Consider the following 17,946-nt stretch of genomic DNA (forward strand, 5'->3'; position numbering starts at 1 on the left):
GTCAATTCCCATAGTATTGTTATTTCATGATTATCCTTCGTAATTGAAGGTTAAGGGTTGACCTACCATGAACCGCAGCCTTACCGTGGTCGGGTCTAGATTACATAGTTCAATTTGAAATATCAAATATTCCCAGCATGATTATCCTTCATAACTATTTCCTTCATGTGTGTTTCTAAATATCTGGCTGTTTTTTGGTTTGTTTACTTCGATAAATTTGGAGTACACATGTTCAAAAGGATACACAATTGAATTGTGGCATCAATAATAATTCACAGATGCTTAACACTTCCATCAACAAATCATAACAATACAAAAACTAGAGAAAAATCTTCGCTTAACAAGGACATTCTCAACCGCTTTATTTCTATAAAACTGAAGGAGGAGCATACAATGCTTGTCGGCAAAGACTTGAGTGTATATTTAATTATACAAGAAGAAAAATGTGCAAATCAACTCACTTTGTCTTTCCGTTGTGGTCATGTGACCTAGAGGTCACGGGTTCAAATCCTGGAAACAGCCTCTTGCCAAAGACAGGGTAAATTTTTTCTCCCGGACCCCGCATGGCGGGATTTACTGGGGCTACCCTTGTCAGTCACGCCCATCTTTCCCTGCAATTATAATGGCAGTCGCCATGTTGAACAACCCCATGCTCTACAACCCCTTGGAACGCTGAGATCTCCTTTCCTGAAGCAGCTGCATCTTTAATCGGCGTCTTGAAGTATAAATTAACGATAAAGTTTGAATTATCAGTCACGTAGGGCTTCCCATTGCTGTCCAGCCTGAGCTTAGCCTCACACCCTTCTTCGTTGAATAGTTCCTGCAACCTTATCTTGTTATACTTCCAGCAGAAGCACAACTTCCACCCAATCCAGATACAAGCTTCGTATCATCGGCTACAACAACAAACTTCTCGCTAAAGTAGTGCCCCACCGTGTCCCTTCACAAGATTAAGATCTGGATCCATCTGTTCCAATTCCAATATTCACTATACGGATTAATAACCGAACATCTTCAAGTTTGTTTAGATAGAAGATTTAGTCTTGTTTTATGCAGTTAAACATAAGGTTGTCAAGATCGAGTTCCTACAAAAAATGAGGAAAAATCTATAGGTTTGGATGGTACTTGGTAGGACCAAATTAAAGCATAGATCTTAAGATCTATATGCTTTCACCATACACATCAACATTTTGTAGAAAGTATTGATATGAAAATTCGTATACTTTGTCATTCAACTGGCATTAAGTATGATTAAAATTATTCATATCATATGTGGGCAGTGCATTTTAATTCTCAACATACTGCATCTTTATGTAATGAGTAACATATATAAAATGAACGTATAAATCGGATGACAATGATTCTTCTAGTTAGAGCAAAATAAATCTCATGAGTGAAAACTTTCTACATGATATGGCGGGAAAAAGTCTAGGACGGTTAGGGGTGAGCAAAAAGTTGGTTAAATCGAATTAACCAACCAAACCGACTGAAGTTAAAAATTTGGTTCGGTTAATTCATTTTTTTAAATATCGGTTATTTCGGTCAAATTGGTTCGGTCTCAGTTTTAAAAATCCAAATTCGGTTAAATTGATTAAATCGAATTCGACTATGCCCGAACTGGAATCAGAACTTGGAGTTTAAAATCCCTAATTTCATAATTCGTGACTGTCCTCCCCTCTTGAGTCTCGATTTAACTGAAATTCGGTTATTTCGGTTTTTGACCGATTTAACCGATGTTTTATCGGTTCAGTCTGTTTAATTTTTGTATGAAAGTTCAATGGGTTCGATTAGGTCCAAAAAAATCGGTTTGTTTGGTTTCAATTTTAACGGTTCGGTCAATTCAGTTATTAACTGATTGCTAACCTCTAAAGACAGCAATGACAATGAAAGATTCTTCTAGTTACGTTGGAGTAAAAAGATCTCGCATGAGTGAAAGTTTTTGACATGATATAGCTGGAAAAAAGTCTAAAGGTAATATATTTCATCTAGTCAAGATTGTTGGGATTGAGATCCACCATGGAAATGATGTAGAAAACATAGGAACAAATCATAAATTTCTAAGATCCTAGCACAATTCAAATCCAGCCTAGGATATAGAATGTTTCAGTCAATTTGGGTCATGAGATCGTAACATTCTAAGCTTTGGATCACAATTTAGAAAACTACCATGGATGGAATTAACAGGTCATTGAAGTTCTTCAACACTCCAAATCCCACCCAAAGAATTGTTGGTATTGTAAAAATTAAACTTCTTGCTAGGAATGATTCAGAGAGCTCAGGTACTCACTTCTCTTTACCATCACAAAGATCAAGAACAACTCATGCCCATTCAGTTCATCACTTGTTGGATATTCAACAAAAGAAAGCATCCCAAATTCACAATGCAACATTAAGATGATAGATACAAAGATCAAATGTTACTGAAACCAGTGAAAGTTTGATCAGAATCGCACTGAAAAATTGAATTTTCTACTAGGGAACAAGACAAAGGGATTCCCATCTGTTTGCTTATTGTCAATGGCATCAGTGGCAATGATCTTGTTAAAAATGAGAACCTAATACGCTAAGAAATTTGCTTGCAAAAGGAAAAGGGGCAAATAGAACGATCTTTGTTGTTGGAGAATACCTCATCGGCGGCGCCGTCAATAGCGAGATCGATCCGGGGGTGGTGGTCGAGGGTGGAGAGCGGGATCCCCAATGCCAAGGCCTGATCATACGTGCGCTTCGAAGTGGGTACTCCCACGATGTCGCTGAGCTTTCCGGAGGCGAGGAGGGAGCCGATCTCGGCGACCACGAAGGCGGCGGTGGAGCCGGTCCCGAGGTCGAGGGGCATGCCGCTGCTGACGTACTCGACGGTCTTGACGACCGCGATCTTCTTGAGGTCGTCCCGGGTGAGGGCGACCGCGGCGGAGAGCGCCCGGACGGGCGCCGCGTCAGGGCGGCGGCGGGCGGGGTGGGAGCTGCGGCGGTGGAGGAGGGAGGGGGTCGAAAGGAGGAGCGAGGCGGCGGAGGATTGAATCGGTAAGGAATCAAGTGGTGAAAGGATTTGGAATGTCTAAGGTACTTCAATTTGAATTATTAAATACAATTGGTGGGGTATGAAACTGGGTAACGATTTTATGGCGATAAATAAATTAAAGAATATTTAATTGATCAAAAGTAACTAGAAATATTTTATTTGTATTTAAAATTATGAATCGAATTATTTAATAAATTTTTAATTAAATTTAAATTTATAATATTTTATTTAATTTATCATGAGTCATCAAATTCAAATTGAATTTTATTTATTTTTATATCATTTTAATTTAAATAAATTCAAAATTTTGAATAATTTAAATCAAAATTAAATTTAAATCATACTATTGTAATTTTATTTTAAATAGAATTTAAATCAAATTTAATTATATTTTTAAATTTTGAATTAAATGTTAATATTTAATTTTATTTCCAATTGAATTCAAATCAAAATTATTTATATTTTTAAATTTCAAATTAAATTTTAATATCATATATATTTTAACTTTCAACTTAAATATCAATATTTTTTATCTGTTCATTTACCCTCTTTTTGATATTCAACGTGTTTGATGTGCGTGCACAGTGTGCCACAGAAGATTTCAAACTTTCAAAAGTATTTTAGACGCTTGAAACAATAATAGTATTATTATTTATTTATTTATGATTAAGTTATTTAAGATTTTTTTTTAAAATTTAGGAGTTGAGTTATAATATCAAGTAAAAAAAATTCAAAATGAAAAAATTAGCTGTTCAAGGGGACATCGTGTTGCTACCCCGTACTTTTTATTCGGAACACTCTCTTGAGCAATTAAATTTTTTATTATTTTAAAATATTATTTTATATTTAATACTATGTGTTTAATCATTAAACTTTAAAAGAAAAATCGCTTAATCATAAGTAAAACTTATATGGAAAAAATTGTTATTGTTTCATACGTCTAGAATATTATTGTGAACAAATGCTAAAAATCTTCTACGCGTGGGTGCGCAAGGGGATCGCGTACGTAGAATAAAACATGCATATATCAAATATATATATCAAAAAGCATCCATTCTAATTTTCAATTTTTGTAAATATAATTAAGCATTAATTCCCTCACATAAATAGTTTTTATTTAAAAAACAATACTAAATCACCATTAATCTCCAAGTAATGTAGGATTTGGATATGGACATATAAAAATAGCGAGGGAGAAAAAAAAGGGTGTTCTCGATCCTAGATGTCGTATACTTCCCCCGGTGATAGATAGCTTTTGAGTGTAATCAGTTCGCTGGTAACGATCTGTGCTTAAGCGTTTTGTCGGTCCTGTTGTTGTATCCTGAGAAACAGACGTCCGTTGTGACCTCTAAGCACCGCCGGAGGAGACGAATCTGTTTTAAGGAAATTGAGTTAAACGCAGACCTCGTTACTTATATCTTTCATCTAAAATTGATTAAATGCGTTATAATAACTATGAAATCATAATTACTATATAATTATAATAGTTACGAAATCATAACTGCTATAACATGAAAATTTTTTTAAGATAAAATTATTCAAAGTTTTTTAAAAAAAATTTAAATAATATGTTTTGGGTATAAAACTGAATTATTATAAATTCCACTCAATAATCAATTGTAGATCTTTTCATGAGTTTTGATTTGATATATTATATGTCACGTGATTCAACCTGAGTAAAAAATTATGACCTCTCAAAGTTATAGTTTTATATTCACGTTGTACCAGTTATGAAATCATAATTGCTACAACTATGTGGTACTTCAGTTGTAGCAGCTACGAAATCATAATTGCTATAACATGATTGTTAAATCCTAAATTTTGAGAGATCATAACTTTTAAATCGAGTTGAACCACAAGATGTAAATATATCAAATTAAATCTTGTTTAGAGATCTACAACTGATTATTGGGTGGAAGTCATAATGGTCTAGTTTTAGGCTCAAAAAATATCATTTAAATTCTTTTCGGAAGCTTCGAACAATTTTAGTCGTAAAATTTTTTTCCATATTGTAGCCACTATGAAACTATAGTTGTTACAATTGTATAGCAGCTATGAAACTATAATTGTTACAACTATGTAGTAGCTCAGTTGTAAGAGCTACGAATCTGTAGTTACTATAACTATGTAACAGCTACGGTTTCGTAGTTGTTATAACACACTCGATTTAGGCGAGAGATAGGATAATAGTGAGAATAATACTAGAGGATAGTTGTGTTATTTTATAAAGGTGTGTGTACTTTTTTAATAAAAAAAATTAGCATAGGATGCACCTATTTGGAAGAACGTCCTTTTGACTTTTGTCTAAAATATTACATATGCTCCATGGATATGATAGAGTGATAAGACTAAAGTTCAAGCCCCTAGGCACAGTGCAACGTTAAAGTCCCTTTTAGCCCTTTTTGACTTTTGTCCAAAATATTACATATACTCCATGGATAGTGATAAGACCAAAGTTTGAGCCCTCAAGAACAATGCAGTGTTAAAAGACACTTGGTGGATCACTAGAGCGTCATGGGTCAATCCTCGATTGGAGCATGCTTATACTCTATTTATAGCATGGAATGCAACGCGAAGTGCGATTATCCATTGGTTCATGGACTTATTGGTGGAACGACCATATTATGAGTTATAGTTGAATAGTCAAGTGGAGCATGACTCTCATGAATGAGAAATGATCTCAAAGGTGGACTATCAGTGTTTAATAACATGAGTATTTCTCAAGTTTATTTTGATGATCGATAAAATTTTTTTGTAGGACTGAGCTAATTATTCTCATGACTTAGTCAATTTGAAGAGTTAGAAAATTACAATCTAATAAATAATAAATATTTTAAAAATGATATATATAAATTATATTTTAAATTTATATTAATCAAGTGAAATTTAAACATCTAAATTATTTTTAAATAAATAAATAAATGGACTACATGCACTTGCGTGGGCCCTAAACTTGCACTAGAGTCGGGATAAGATAAAAGCCCCTAGTTTTTGACATTTTAGTCATTCCATAGTTTTAAAAATTCCAACCACCTTTTATTAGCCAAAATAAAAATAAAAATAATAACCATTAAATTAATATCAAAATGATTTTGAGTCCACTGAAATACAGCTACATAAGTCTATATAATAACATTTTTTTTGTTTGGATAAAAAGTGGAAAAATAATGCATTAGTTAAAGTGGCAATTGTAAGATGCTTTAATAGAATCTAGAAGGATTACCTATTTAATTACTTTGTATGTTTATCATGATAACTTTAATTTAATCCTCAAGATTTTTTTTTAAAAAAATAAGGCACAAATTATTTTATAGATTGATATCAAAAATTGAAAAATGAAAAAAAATAAAACTAAAAAAAGTTCACGACCCAAATAAATCCGTTCATTTATTTAGATGACAATAAGTTGAGTTTGAATCGGATTTTATATCCTTCGTTATCCTTGTCTTTAATTTTATCGAGTATCCAATTTTCATTCCATCTCTATACGTGTAAGGACTAGATATCTGCAGCCCCCGGAGCATAGCTGAGTTAGTTACGACGCAGTAGAATTGTAGAAGAGGGCAATGGTTCGAATCCTGACGAAGCTAGGCAATACCCTTCTGCGTCGTGACCAACTGCAGTTTCTTGATTTACCTCCTCACAAATGGTCGTGGGACCGATCGTGTGGGGCTGCTAAGGTGGCAGATTCCACTTTTTTTTTTTTTGCAAAAGAGATATCTGCAGCTGAATTAGTTATGATAGAGCAGAGTTACAGAAAAAGATGAGGGTTTAAATCTCGACAAAGCCGAGACAACACCCTCCTCCCTCATAAAGAGAGCTAGGGTGACAAATTTTACCTTTGCAGAAGAAAAGGATTAGATATCTATTCTGTAAAAAAAGTGGAATCCACTACCTAGCTCTCTTTACGAGGGAGGAGGTTATTGTCTCGGCTTCGCTGAGATTCAAATTTTTACCCTCTTTTACAACTCTGCTCTGTTGTAACCAACTCAGCTATGCCCCGGGAATACATATCTTTCAAAAATAGAGCCCATCTATATTCTATCCAAATATCTTATTACCACCTCCAATTATATTCTTTATTTAATATATAAATAAATAAATATACGTGTATATATTTATATATTTCTTTGAAGAAAATTAATCATTAAATAAGTATAAATATTTTTTTGTTTATAAAAAGAAAACAAAACAATATCCTTTTTAGTCATTATTAATTTGTCATTTTTTGTACTTAAAGTCATTTTTTGCCCATTAAAGTCAATAGCAATGTGAAGAAGCTGATCCAAGCACTTAGGCAAAAAAGGACAAAAGTAATTTGCACCGAAAATTCATTTTACTCCCATAATTTTTAGATTATTAATATTTGACCTTTAGCCGTTAATATGCATGTTATTTTTAGAGTTGTAAATGAATCAAATATTGATGAATAAATTTAATATTTGACTTAATAAATATTTATTTATATTCATTTAATACATATAAAATTTGAACATAATTATATTTAATTTATTAATGTTCATGAATAGAAATTGTGAATTGCTCATGAATAATATTTACTGATAAAATTTATGAATCGTATTCATTAATAAAATTCTTATCAACATAGTAAATAAATAAAAATACTTTTAAAATGAATAAATAAATTCAAAAATATAAAAAATTGAAACAATTAAATAAGTTCCAAGATGAAGATTGTAAAAAAGAAATCATGTCAAATTTGAATAAATATTTCAACAATTTTGTTCATTTTAGACTCGATTTGATTATTTTATCAAACAAATTTGAATACCATAAAATTTAACTTCACTCTGTGAAAAATTTTGTATGATAGAATGAGATATTAATATAAAAAATTTATAAATATTATGATAATTTTAAAGGGTTCTTAAATTGAAATTTTATGTGATTATTATTTTAAAAAATTATAGAACCCTAAAATTCACACGATCATCAACAAACTCTTAATGATGTTTTTACAAATCTTAAAAGTTTGAGGGTACTTCTACAAAGTACGCAAATTTTGAAGGTACAATGACATTTTCGGAAAAAAAAAGAGATTTATACAAGTACATGGGCTAAAATGATAAATACCCCTCTACTCTCAGCTGTGTTATTTATTGTTCTTCCTGGCGAGGAGCTTCCCAGGCCTCATCGTCGTTGCTTCACCTTCGCATCTTCCAGTCCCGGAGACGAAATCGCAAGTCCAACACGCCACCGACAATCTGTGTTCTTCCCCAAGGTCAGTTCTCTTCTCACCTGCCATTTCCTCCCTTGCTCTCGGCACGGCCGCTTCTATTTGGATTTCTTTTACTTTTATTATTATTTTTTTAACTTCAGTTTTCATCCAATCTACGAAATCCTCTTGTTTCAGCTTTAAATCATCGTCAAAATCAAATCCGGTTTCTTATTTTAGCTGATTGTGGTTCGGAGATCGTTTTAAACTTGTTGTTTCCCTTGTTCTGTTTTTTTGTTCCTCTCTCTTGTTGGATTTTGCTTCTCGGTTCCGTTTTGATAGTTCGTGCTTTCAATTGCTTGATACACAACTCTTTACCTAGTTTATGATATTTAGTTCATCTCGATGAGAAAAAACAATCATTTTTCTATAGAATAGTTAGGCATGGTCGCTTCTATTTGGATTCCCTTTATTATTATTATTATTATTATTATTTTATCAGTATTCATCCAATCTACGAAATCTTCTTGTTTCAGCTTCAAGTCATGATCAAAGTCCAATCCCGTTGCTTATTTTAGCTGGTTGCTTGCTCTTTTCTTTTCCTCGCTCTGCTTTCTTTTTTCTCTTGTTGGATTTTGCTTCTCGGTTCCATTTTGATAGCTCATGCTTGCAATTGCTTGATTAGGGTTAAAGTTATCGAAGTTCACACAACTCTTTAGCTAGTTTATGATATTTCATCTCGATGAGTGAAAAAACAATCATTTTTCTTAAGAATCTGCAATATGGGGCATCTCAGATGTTCCTAAGGCAAAGTGGATGCGGTTTTAGGATGCTGTGATTTTGAGATGGAAGAAGTGGAGAAAGCTAACAGAGCTGCTGTGCAAAGCTGCATCAGAGTTATTGGTCTTCTTTCCCAGCCTAAAGATAAAATTTCACCTGGGGAACTTTTGGTGGAGACAGGTGAGGCTGTTTCCAGATTCAAGAGGTTGGTGTCTTTGCTCAACGGCAGTGTTGGCCATGGCAAAGTTAGGGTTGTCAAAGTCCCACCCATCTCCAGTCACAAGATGTTCTCAGACAATCATTTCCTATCCAAAATGGACCTTGCTTTGAACCCACCCCAACACCTCCCTAGAAATGCTTTGGAGAGCAAAAACCAAGTATTGGATTCAAGTCCTAAGAATCTGTTGCAAATCTCGCAAAGGAGCTTTACCGACGATCAATTTGGGCTACAAGCATCATCGTTGTCTAGTCAATATGAATATGTTCGATGCCAGCCGCAGAATGGCCTGAAGTTTCAATTTGGTCAGCAGATGAGCCTTCAGGCTGACATCTTCAGGAGAAGCCACAGTGTTATAAACCTCAAGTTTGAGAATTCGAACTGCACGCCGTCTGTGTCTACAGCCAGGTCTTTCTTGTCGTCTCTAAGTATGGATGGAAGTGTAGTCAGCTTGGATGGCAAGTCAGCATTCCGCTTAATCAGTGGACCGGCATCATCAAACAAGGGTAACCTCCACCCTCCTCTCAAGAGAAAGTACCTATGTCGAGGAGAGGATGGAAATGGCAAATGTGCTACTACTGGCAGATGCCATTGCTCTAAAAAGAGGTGAGGCTGCAGACGATAATTCCATCGAGTATCAATTCGATAGTTATCTGTGTTGAATTTAACAGTAGATGCATTTCTGCAGGAAATTGAGACTGAAGAGAACCATTAAGGTACCTGCTATCAGTGATAAATCATCTGATATCCCTCCGGACGAGTATTCATGGAGAAAATATGGGCAAAAGCCAATCAAGGGCTCTCCTCATCCTAGGTATTTTCTTGCTCTTCTTTTTTCTTAAATCTTGAATTCATATTTCTCTTAGTGATGCATTAGTTTTGGTTGCCTTCAACTCGCTCCATCTACTCCTACCAAGTATGTTATCAGAGTTGAAAGACTAAAGTTAAAATATTCTTCTATACATGATTTGTTTTCGTGTTCTTATGCAAGCTTATGATCGAATTATGCAAATTGTTTTCTCGCTGATATGGCTTTTTATGCTAATCTTTTGAGAAAGATCAACCAACTGACTTTGGCAGTCTGAAAGTTTTCACTTAATGAAACATCAAACACACTCTATATATTCTCCATTAATTTCTTAACTCGTCTATGTTTTGGCTCAAAATGCAAGAACTGACAACTAAGAACTCTGTCAAAAATAAAATTGCAGGGGGTATTATAAATGTAGCAGCATGAGGGGTTGCCCGGCAAGAAAACACATCGAAAGGTGCTTAGAAGATCCCTCAATGCTCATTGTCACTTACAAAGGTGAGCATAATCATGCCAAGTTGCCGAGCCAGCCCACCCAAACGTAGTGTCCATAAAGATTTTACCCCTTGCAAGCCTGCCTACTGATCATCATGCATTCGACCTTCCTTTTCAAGTATGGAATACGAGTTTCTCTGTTGCATATCATCCATCAGACAAGGTCATCATTGATTCATCGCGCTTCCTAACAAGGGCCAAAGCCTATCGATCGGTTTACATCGTGACTTTGTGTTTATAGAATGAAAGAATCACACTAAGTTAGTGAGGACAAAATGCACATCGAGTAGTCTCGAAAAATAGTGGATGGATTTCATGTTGTTGAAAACATCGATCCATAACAGTGAATTTTGTATGTATGATAATCTTTTGGTATGAGATAGAGTTTGGAATGCTAACTGATCAATGTTGTGCTTTCATTCACTGTTAGAAGAATTTCCATGAACTTTGTTATCTCAAACTGAAACACTTGAAATCTTTTGCGGACCATCCACTTTCTAACACTATGAGCTTTTACCATCATCTTGTACTTGAGAATGCTTGTGTATGTTCAATTGCTTGTGTTAAGGGCACACACAATGGAAATCAAGAAGATAAACTAAAGACGCAATGCTAACAATAAACTTTTATGTGGTTCGTAGATTCCTCTCCTACTTTACGATCCTAGAGATAATGATACTACGTGGTATGGCCTGTAACTTGGTCAATATAGCCCTCTCCATGACTTAGTCAATGTAGTCCTCAATTTGTTCGACTTAGAGTAGCACTTGGGTTAGAGCCAGTCGATTCAAGATGAGACTTGGCTCAAGTTAGTAGATTCATGCTTGAACTTAGGTTGAGTCAGTCGACTCTTGGCCGAGTTAACTCGAGTCAATTTGAGTCATGTCCAGATTAATCTTGACCTATCAAAATTCAAGGGATATGATAGTTATTGAATAGACGCCAGTTACAGAAGAATACGAGTTACAGAAAAGTGTTGGCGGTCATAATGGTGCCAATTAGGGAAAGAGATGCATCAGTTACATGCTCACATCTCTTCATCCCCCTATATGAAGTAATGGTGACAACATTAAAAGGTACGCGAGGAGATTTAATTTTACTGTTTTTCCCTTCGTTACTATTTTTTCTTCAACTCTCATATTAAATTTGACTTGAGTGTCGGAGGGACATTGCTAACATATGTCTTGATCTCCCTTCTAACCTCTTTGTTTAGTCTTTCCAATCTTCATCATCCGGAGGACTTACACTTGAACCCCAATGTCTTCATCGTTCGGAGGACTTCACTCAAATCCCAACGTCTTATGTCAATATAAGTTGACTTGGTACTATGTCAATAAAGTCAACCAGATAGAGCCGACTCGATACCAATCAACCCAATAGAAGTCAATAGAGGCCAACTCGATAGAAGCTGACTCGTAAGGAATTGATTTGACACATCCAAAAGAGCTTTACCATGGAACATGACGAGGAGTCAGCCCATCTCCTAATCTTAGACTGGATCAACGCGCTAAGTGCAACATATTGAAAGTGATTTATAGCTAGTTGTATGGATGTCCTTACAGAAGAAAAGCTTTCTAAAATAAGGGCATTAAATAAAGGGACACTTCTAAATGTCCATTAAGTCTCTGAATATATTTTTAATTTTTCTCTTCAACGCTCAATCAATTAATCATAACATCGACTTCATGAATTTTAATCACAAATAATTTTTTTTATAATTTATAATTTTAAAAGTATTTTTCACATTAGCTCATGGCTTCCAAACACGTTTGTTTTTTTTAAATAAAAAATAAAAAAATAAAAAAAATTGGGCCAAAGCAAAAGCAAAGGACATGGATGCAACCTTCAATAAGGAAAAGAATTATGTAGCTTAAGTCAAATAATTAATTTATTAAATGCCATTGCTCATTCAAATATATAATATATAATATAATATAATATTGTAATTAATTATAAAAATAAATCATAGAGTTTTTTTAAATTTTTTTTGAAAATGAAGTTATTTATTTATTTATGCAAGCACACGGACAAGTAGTTTCAAGCCATTGTTTCAGTTACTCGCATAATTTATAAGTTAGTGATTGGTTTCTGATGTGGGACCGCCGGGTAATCTTGACGTTAGAAGTGTGGTGTGCGAGTCGGGTATCGGTGGTTGGTGTGATTGATTAAACTGGGTCCGGTCACCGGCCGTTGAGTGGGGTGAGCTCACCGCTCCGAGGTCCTGGTTTAATGGGGCTCCACTTCGCGATGCTTAACCGCGGCGTTAGTTGAGGCGTCGCGCTATAAATGACGTGACAGAGCTCAACGACGTCACCGGCCGAAGGCTGTGCGAGGAGGCGAACGGGCGGAGGCGGTGCCCGTCGCGGCCGTCGCGGATCGAAGGAGGCGAAGGAGGAAGCGAGCTAGGCGAGACGAATCGGAGGCGAGATTGGCATTGTCTTCAAGCTCCCCTCCCTTTGCTTGTCTCTCGGTTAGGTCTTAATCTTTTCAATCGAAGCTTTCGCGGTCTCTCGTAAGTTTTCAAATGGATATTTGACTTTGATCTGGATCATCTTCTTCTCCTCCTTTTCGTAAGTTTGTCGAAATAGATGTTTTTGTTTTCCGGTGCATTTTGCGATTCGAGGGAACGATCGTTAGAAACTTTGCCGCCTTCTTCTTCTTCTGAGTGTTTTAATAAATAAGATAATGGTCTAATCTTCATTCCATTTCGATGGCGTGTTGCTCAATCATTCCTCTATTGTTTTTTCCAATCTGCCGTTGTTTGCGTTACGTCATTGCCATCACCGTCAGTATTTGCACGGGTCTCATTCGCTGATGTTTACTTCCTGTCGATATCAAAAAAATTGAGGTCTTTAAACTAGTTCGTTACATGATTATTTGGGGCTCGGTGATGGGTTGCATGATTATTTGGGATGACTAATTACTCCAAGGCATGAGAGTGAACGGAAAAAAAAAACAGCAAAGAATTTCGGAAATCATCTTCTTGGAGGCGACTTGAGCTTGTTCAACGCATTAAAATTGCATAAACGAATGCTTCAGAGAGGCATGGAATGGACTTGTTTAAATTATCATGCCTTGCATCTTTGGAATGCTTCAAACTGTATTACCTACAACACAAAATTAATTCTGTAGAACTCTTTCTGGAGCTTATTCTGTAATTATTTCTCGTTAGGTATTACTTACGCTGCAGCATCAGCTTCTCCTGGAAATTTTGGTAAGCTAAAATCTCTCTTCACAAATCTGAAAAATACTTTGCTTTAACACAGGCTTCTGTGAGGTAACAAGAATCAACATGGCACATCTATAGTACTAGTGGTTCTATGCCGTAGCACAAAATATACTCAAAATCTCTTATTGTAAAGCTGTTTTTCCGTTTTTTTTTGGATTGTAAATATATGCTTCATTTACATTAGAGTTCGTTTCTTTTTTTATGCTTTTTGCGTGCTTGAGATGAATTAAGGTAATTGTGCTTCAAGCCTTGCTAAGTAATATATGCTATTGATAGCCAATATGCTCACCAATTTACTTGTCCACTAAACTAAAACTTTTTAAAAAATGAAGATGGACATAACTTTTTCTCTTTCAACCAAAGGCTTATTCAGAAGTAATATGAAAGGGCCAACTTGATAGGAGATGTTCACTGGTGCGAAGATAATGTTTTATTTGAGATCCATGCTCTTTTTCCTTTCTACTTTTCTTGAAACCAGTTCTTAAATTCCATTTGGAGTTTCCTTGCAATTTGTTGGTTCATGATATACAGGGTGTTTTCATGGATAACAAATTACTTCGTCAATTGGAAATATTCTTCTATTTTTTTAGCTCTGCTTTTCAGTTGAATGTAATCTTGTTATGATTGTCCTTGCTTAGCTATCTCCACTGATGTGCCTATTTCTGTCTACTCTTCGCAATCCTGTTCAAAAACTTTATCTATATCATTTTTTTTTGTTACAGACAAATGGGTAAGGAAGTTGCAAAAATGGTGGCTGCTTTTGGACAATTAGAAGCTCGTCGTCCTCCTAAGAGCAATTCGGATCAAGTAGCTTATTCTAGCAAACCTTCTGTGATTCGAGAGTTTAAAGAAGACATTAGTGGCATAAAAGGGAATGAAAATTCCCACCTGGTACAAGAGGTGGTGGCTAAAGATGATACAACAGTGACTACTGATAAACAATCAGAATATCTTTGTTCTCCCAAGAGTAATTCTAATCAAGTGAATTCTTGCCAACCCTCTGCAACTCTAGAGTCAAATGAAGCTACTTATGGCATAAAGTACCATGAAAAATCCAATCAAGGACAAGAATTGCCGAGTAAGCAAGTTGCCGAAGTGGCTACTGATAAAAAGCCAGAATCAAATTGTGCACTCAAGAATAACTCCAATCAAGATTCTAGCCAACTTCAATCTCTTTGTGCACGCAAGGGTAATTCCAATCAAGATTCCAGCCAACTTAAATCTCTTTGTGCACCTGAGAGTAACTCCAATCAAGATTCTAGCCAACTTCCTGAAACTCCAGGGTCAAAAAATGCTCTCTGTGATATAAGAGATAATGAAACTTCTCATCAAGAACAAGAAGTGCCTGACATTAGAAATATAAGTTTCGATCAGGTGGGATCAGCGAATAAGCACGCCACTCAGAAATCAAATCAGAAGCTAGCTGCATCAAAGTTGGATGATGCTGGAAAAGCACAAACTCACTGCCCTGTTCCTCATCCCTACACTCTTGCAACTGAAAAGCATCATGCTTCTGTTGCTGAAGCGAGTGGAAGCGTAAACAAACCTGTGATAGCACATAGTTCACACTCGGCAAGCATTGTAAGGAACCCTCGCTTATTTTTTCTTCTCGTTTGAAATGCTTATTTTACTTCTACTCATCTTGAATGCCAGATATGAATATATGCAGGACAAAATTTAAGTTGTACCATGATCTTTCATGTGATAAACTTGAGTTTTCCATCTTCTGCTTTCTTAATATGACTTTTTCCCTTGTATTTGGTTTTTAACGTTAAAATATAAAATTTTCATGTTGGACAATCGATAAAGAATTTTAATTGTGCTTGCTTTCATTGCTTACTTTATTCATGGAAGTATGAATTCTTGTTTGTTACCAATGCAGAGTAATTCATCTCTTACACATGGGAAAGCTTTGCAACCTGACAAGAAAATGCATCACCATGACACTGACGATTATTGCTCTGTTGTTTCTTCATATCCTTCTGCTACCTTCTACTTCTAACTGCATCATTTTAGAGTCGTATATTAGTTTTCCTCAACTATTTTATAGAACTGCAGCTTCTTTCAGATCGTTGAAAGGAAGAACAACTGTCAGCAATGCTCCTACCTTTAAATGTAGCGAGCGTGCAGAAAAGCGAAAAGAAGTACTATTTCTATCCCTCTAATGCTACTTGATTATTATCATGAACCTTAAATCCACATAATTTTTGTATCTGCCCTTTTTTCCTTCTTCAGTACTACACAAAATTAGAACAGAAACACCGGGCTATGGAAGCAGAGAAACTGCAAATTGAGGCTAAAATTAAGGTATGCTTTCTTTTTTATAATATCGGATTCTTAGTCATGATTGAAGTCCATACTGGCACAGATTGTTAAGTAGACAAGAGTTCATTAGTGAAGCTAGATAAGTAGCGATAAACTAAATTAATATTACCTTTGGTTTTCAGTTGGAGTCGCGATTCATCATATGTTCTGAACTCTCTTATATTTTTCTAGGAAGAGCAAGACACTGCTCTTAAGGAATTCAGAAACACCTTGATTATTAAGGCAAACCCTTTACCTAGCTTTTACGCAAAAGGTCCTCCACCGAAGGCTGAACTAAAGAAGGTATTCGTCAAAACTTTGTAAATGATGTTTATTACTATTTGAGTAGAATGTTGAAATCAAAGAAGTAACTGAGTAGTGAATGCTAACTTTTATGATGGAATTTTCACTATGCTAGTTGATAGAACCCTGCAAAGTTCATGAATTCGATTATTTGCTTTTCTAGTTTGTTTATGCTGGATAGATATTTGTTATTTGTTTAAATTCCAAGTAGATTGTGCTTGTCTTGCACATCATCTTGCATTACTAATTACTGAATTTTAATTATTCATGGAGGTTTTGTCCATAGTTATAGAAACTAAATTGGAGCCAGACTAGATGAGCTAATTGGTCGGACCAACCAAGATTAATCGGTATAATTGCATATCATCAAAAATGGCTACCTATGAAAAAACACAATTGTTCATAAACCCATGTTAAAAGAATAACAATTTACTAGCACACAAAGGAATATATATATCACCAAGTTAGTACAGTTCTACGAAAATTGGCTAGTCGGATCATTTCTTTGCACATCCGATCCGCGAAACTAATCTGAATCAGAGGAGGTATCTTCCAGTCTTTTAGATCTAACCAGTGGCCTAGTTTAGATTTTATAATTATGGTTTATAATCCCACAATAATTACACTTTAAGCAAGGGCCCAATTATATCATAGTGAAAAACTTACTGTTGGATCAAACCGCGGAGAAAGAATATGCAAGTTGTGCATTTTGAACTACAAGATTAAGATCATTTCCACTGCTAGAATCAATCCTTTTTAGCAAAATCAAACCATTCTTCAGTAGTTAATATTGATAGTTCTCTACATGAGTAAGCTTATTAGATGAGCCATTTTGTTTGCAACCAAGGTGCCTCCTACTCGCGCTAAGTCGCCCAAGTTCTCTCGAAGGTGGAGTTTCGGCGATGCCAATCCATTGCAAGGCGAAAAGTGTGGTGGAGCATGTGAACGGCTTCATCGGCATGATTTGCACCCTATCATGAAATCTTCCAAAAGCTTGCCAAACAGTCCTAAGGCTGTTAAAGGCAAAGGTACCAAAACAAATGAGGGCTCCAAACTCTCCACACTAAGCTCAGCAAACCAGATGACCAACAGTGTCACTGTGCAAACATAAATAAAGCTTGTCTTTCCTCATTTAGTGACATTTCTCATGTTACAAACAACATAATTACTATTATTTGTTGTTTCTTAATGATATTGGAGATTAAGGCTTCACTAAAAAAAATGAAGATTAAGACTTAATGATGTGAGGATTTCTGAAGGTGTTTGGTGCTGTAAATTATTAAAGTTATGTGTTCCCAGACATTGATGTAATTTATGTGAGATTATTTCAGTACAGTTGGAACCATTGTTCAACTTAATTTCTTTTTTATAAGTTTAAATTTTATTTAAATATTATTGAGCTCTTGATTTGAATATTTACTTGATTATTAAAAACTTTTATATATTGATAGATTAGTAAATTTAATATTATAAACTTTATTGATGAATATAATTTATAAATCTTAATCATGAAATATTCAAGACTAGTGTTAGTAAATAATTTATAATCTCTATTCACCAACATTAATAAACCTAAAGTGACCTTGTTTATTTAAATGTTTTGAGTCACATA

At 35.1% G+C, this 17,946-nt stretch overlaps 2 protein-coding genes and 1 pseudogene across 3 annotated transcripts; 2 read left to right on the plus strand and 1 right to left on the minus strand.

Annotated features, from left to right (window-relative positions):
- Positions 1–591: 591 nt before the first annotated feature.
- On the minus strand, positions 592–4,444 carry LOC141841138 (putative ribose-5-phosphate isomerase 3, chloroplastic; annotated as a pseudogene).
- A 3,730-nt stretch (positions 4,445–8,174) lies between these two features.
- LOC141838659 (protein WRKY1-like) lies at positions 8,175–10,896 on the plus strand. Of its 2 annotated transcripts, none has more exons than XM_074726197.1 (4): positions 8,175–8,261; positions 8,992–9,798; positions 9,881–10,006; positions 10,404–10,896. In XM_074726197.1, the coding sequence occupies exons 2-4, from the start codon at positions 9,041–9,043 to the stop codon at positions 10,546–10,548; spliced, it is 1,029 nt and encodes a 342-aa protein (XP_074582298.1). In that variant the 5' UTR covers positions 8,175–8,261; positions 8,992–9,040; the 3' UTR covers positions 10,549–10,896. The 2 variants fall into 2 exon arrangements, with proteins under 2 accessions (XP_074582298.1, XP_074582299.1); XM_074726198.1 differs by having other exon boundaries at positions 8,181–8,261; positions 8,881–9,798.
- A 2,014-nt stretch (positions 10,897–12,910) lies between these two features.
- LOC141841149 (uncharacterized) lies at positions 12,911–17,445 on the plus strand. Its single transcript, XM_074729273.1, has 8 exons — positions 12,911–12,968; positions 13,671–13,712; positions 14,450–15,308; positions 15,610–15,701; positions 15,781–15,871; positions 15,963–16,034; positions 16,224–16,334; positions 17,182–17,445. Exons 3-8 carry the CDS (start codon positions 14,454–14,456, stop codon positions 17,443–17,445), a joined length of 1,485 nt encoding a protein of 494 aa, XP_074585374.1. The 5' UTR covers positions 12,911–12,968; positions 13,671–13,712; positions 14,450–14,453.
- Positions 17,446–17,946: the final 501 nt, after the last annotated feature.

The sequence above is a fragment of the Curcuma longa genome, chromosome 11 (genome assembly GCF_044706935.1).
Source record: "Curcuma longa cultivar G26 ecotype Majalengka, Jawa Barat chromosome 11, ITB_CL_G26_1.1, whole genome shotgun sequence".
Taxonomy (NCBI): Eukaryota; Viridiplantae; Streptophyta; class Magnoliopsida; order Zingiberales; family Zingiberaceae; genus Curcuma; species Curcuma longa.

Coding starts and splice junctions, on each gene's coding strand:
- LOC141838659 (XM_074726197.1), top strand. CDS start 9,041: ATGGAAGAAGTGGAGAAAGCTAACAGAGCTGCTGTGCAAAGCTGCATC. Junction 9,799..9,880: donor TGCCATTGCTCTAAAAAGAG/GTGAGGCTGCAG, acceptor GCATTTCTGCAG/GAAATTGAGACTGAAGAGAA. Junction 10,007..10,403: donor AAGGGCTCTCCTCATCCTAG/GTATTTTCTTGC, acceptor ATAAAATTGCAG/GGGGTATTATAAATGTAGCA.
- LOC141841149 (XM_074729273.1), top strand. CDS start 14,454: ATGGGTAAGGAAGTTGCAAAAATGGTGGCTGCTTTTGGACAATTAGAA. Junction 15,872..15,962: donor GTGCAGAAAAGCGAAAAGAA/GTACTATTTCTA, acceptor TTCCTTCTTCAG/TACTACACAAAATTAGAACA. Junction 16,335..17,181: donor CGAAGGCTGAACTAAAGAAG/GTATTCGTCAAA, acceptor TTTGCAACCAAG/GTGCCTCCTACTCGCGCTAA.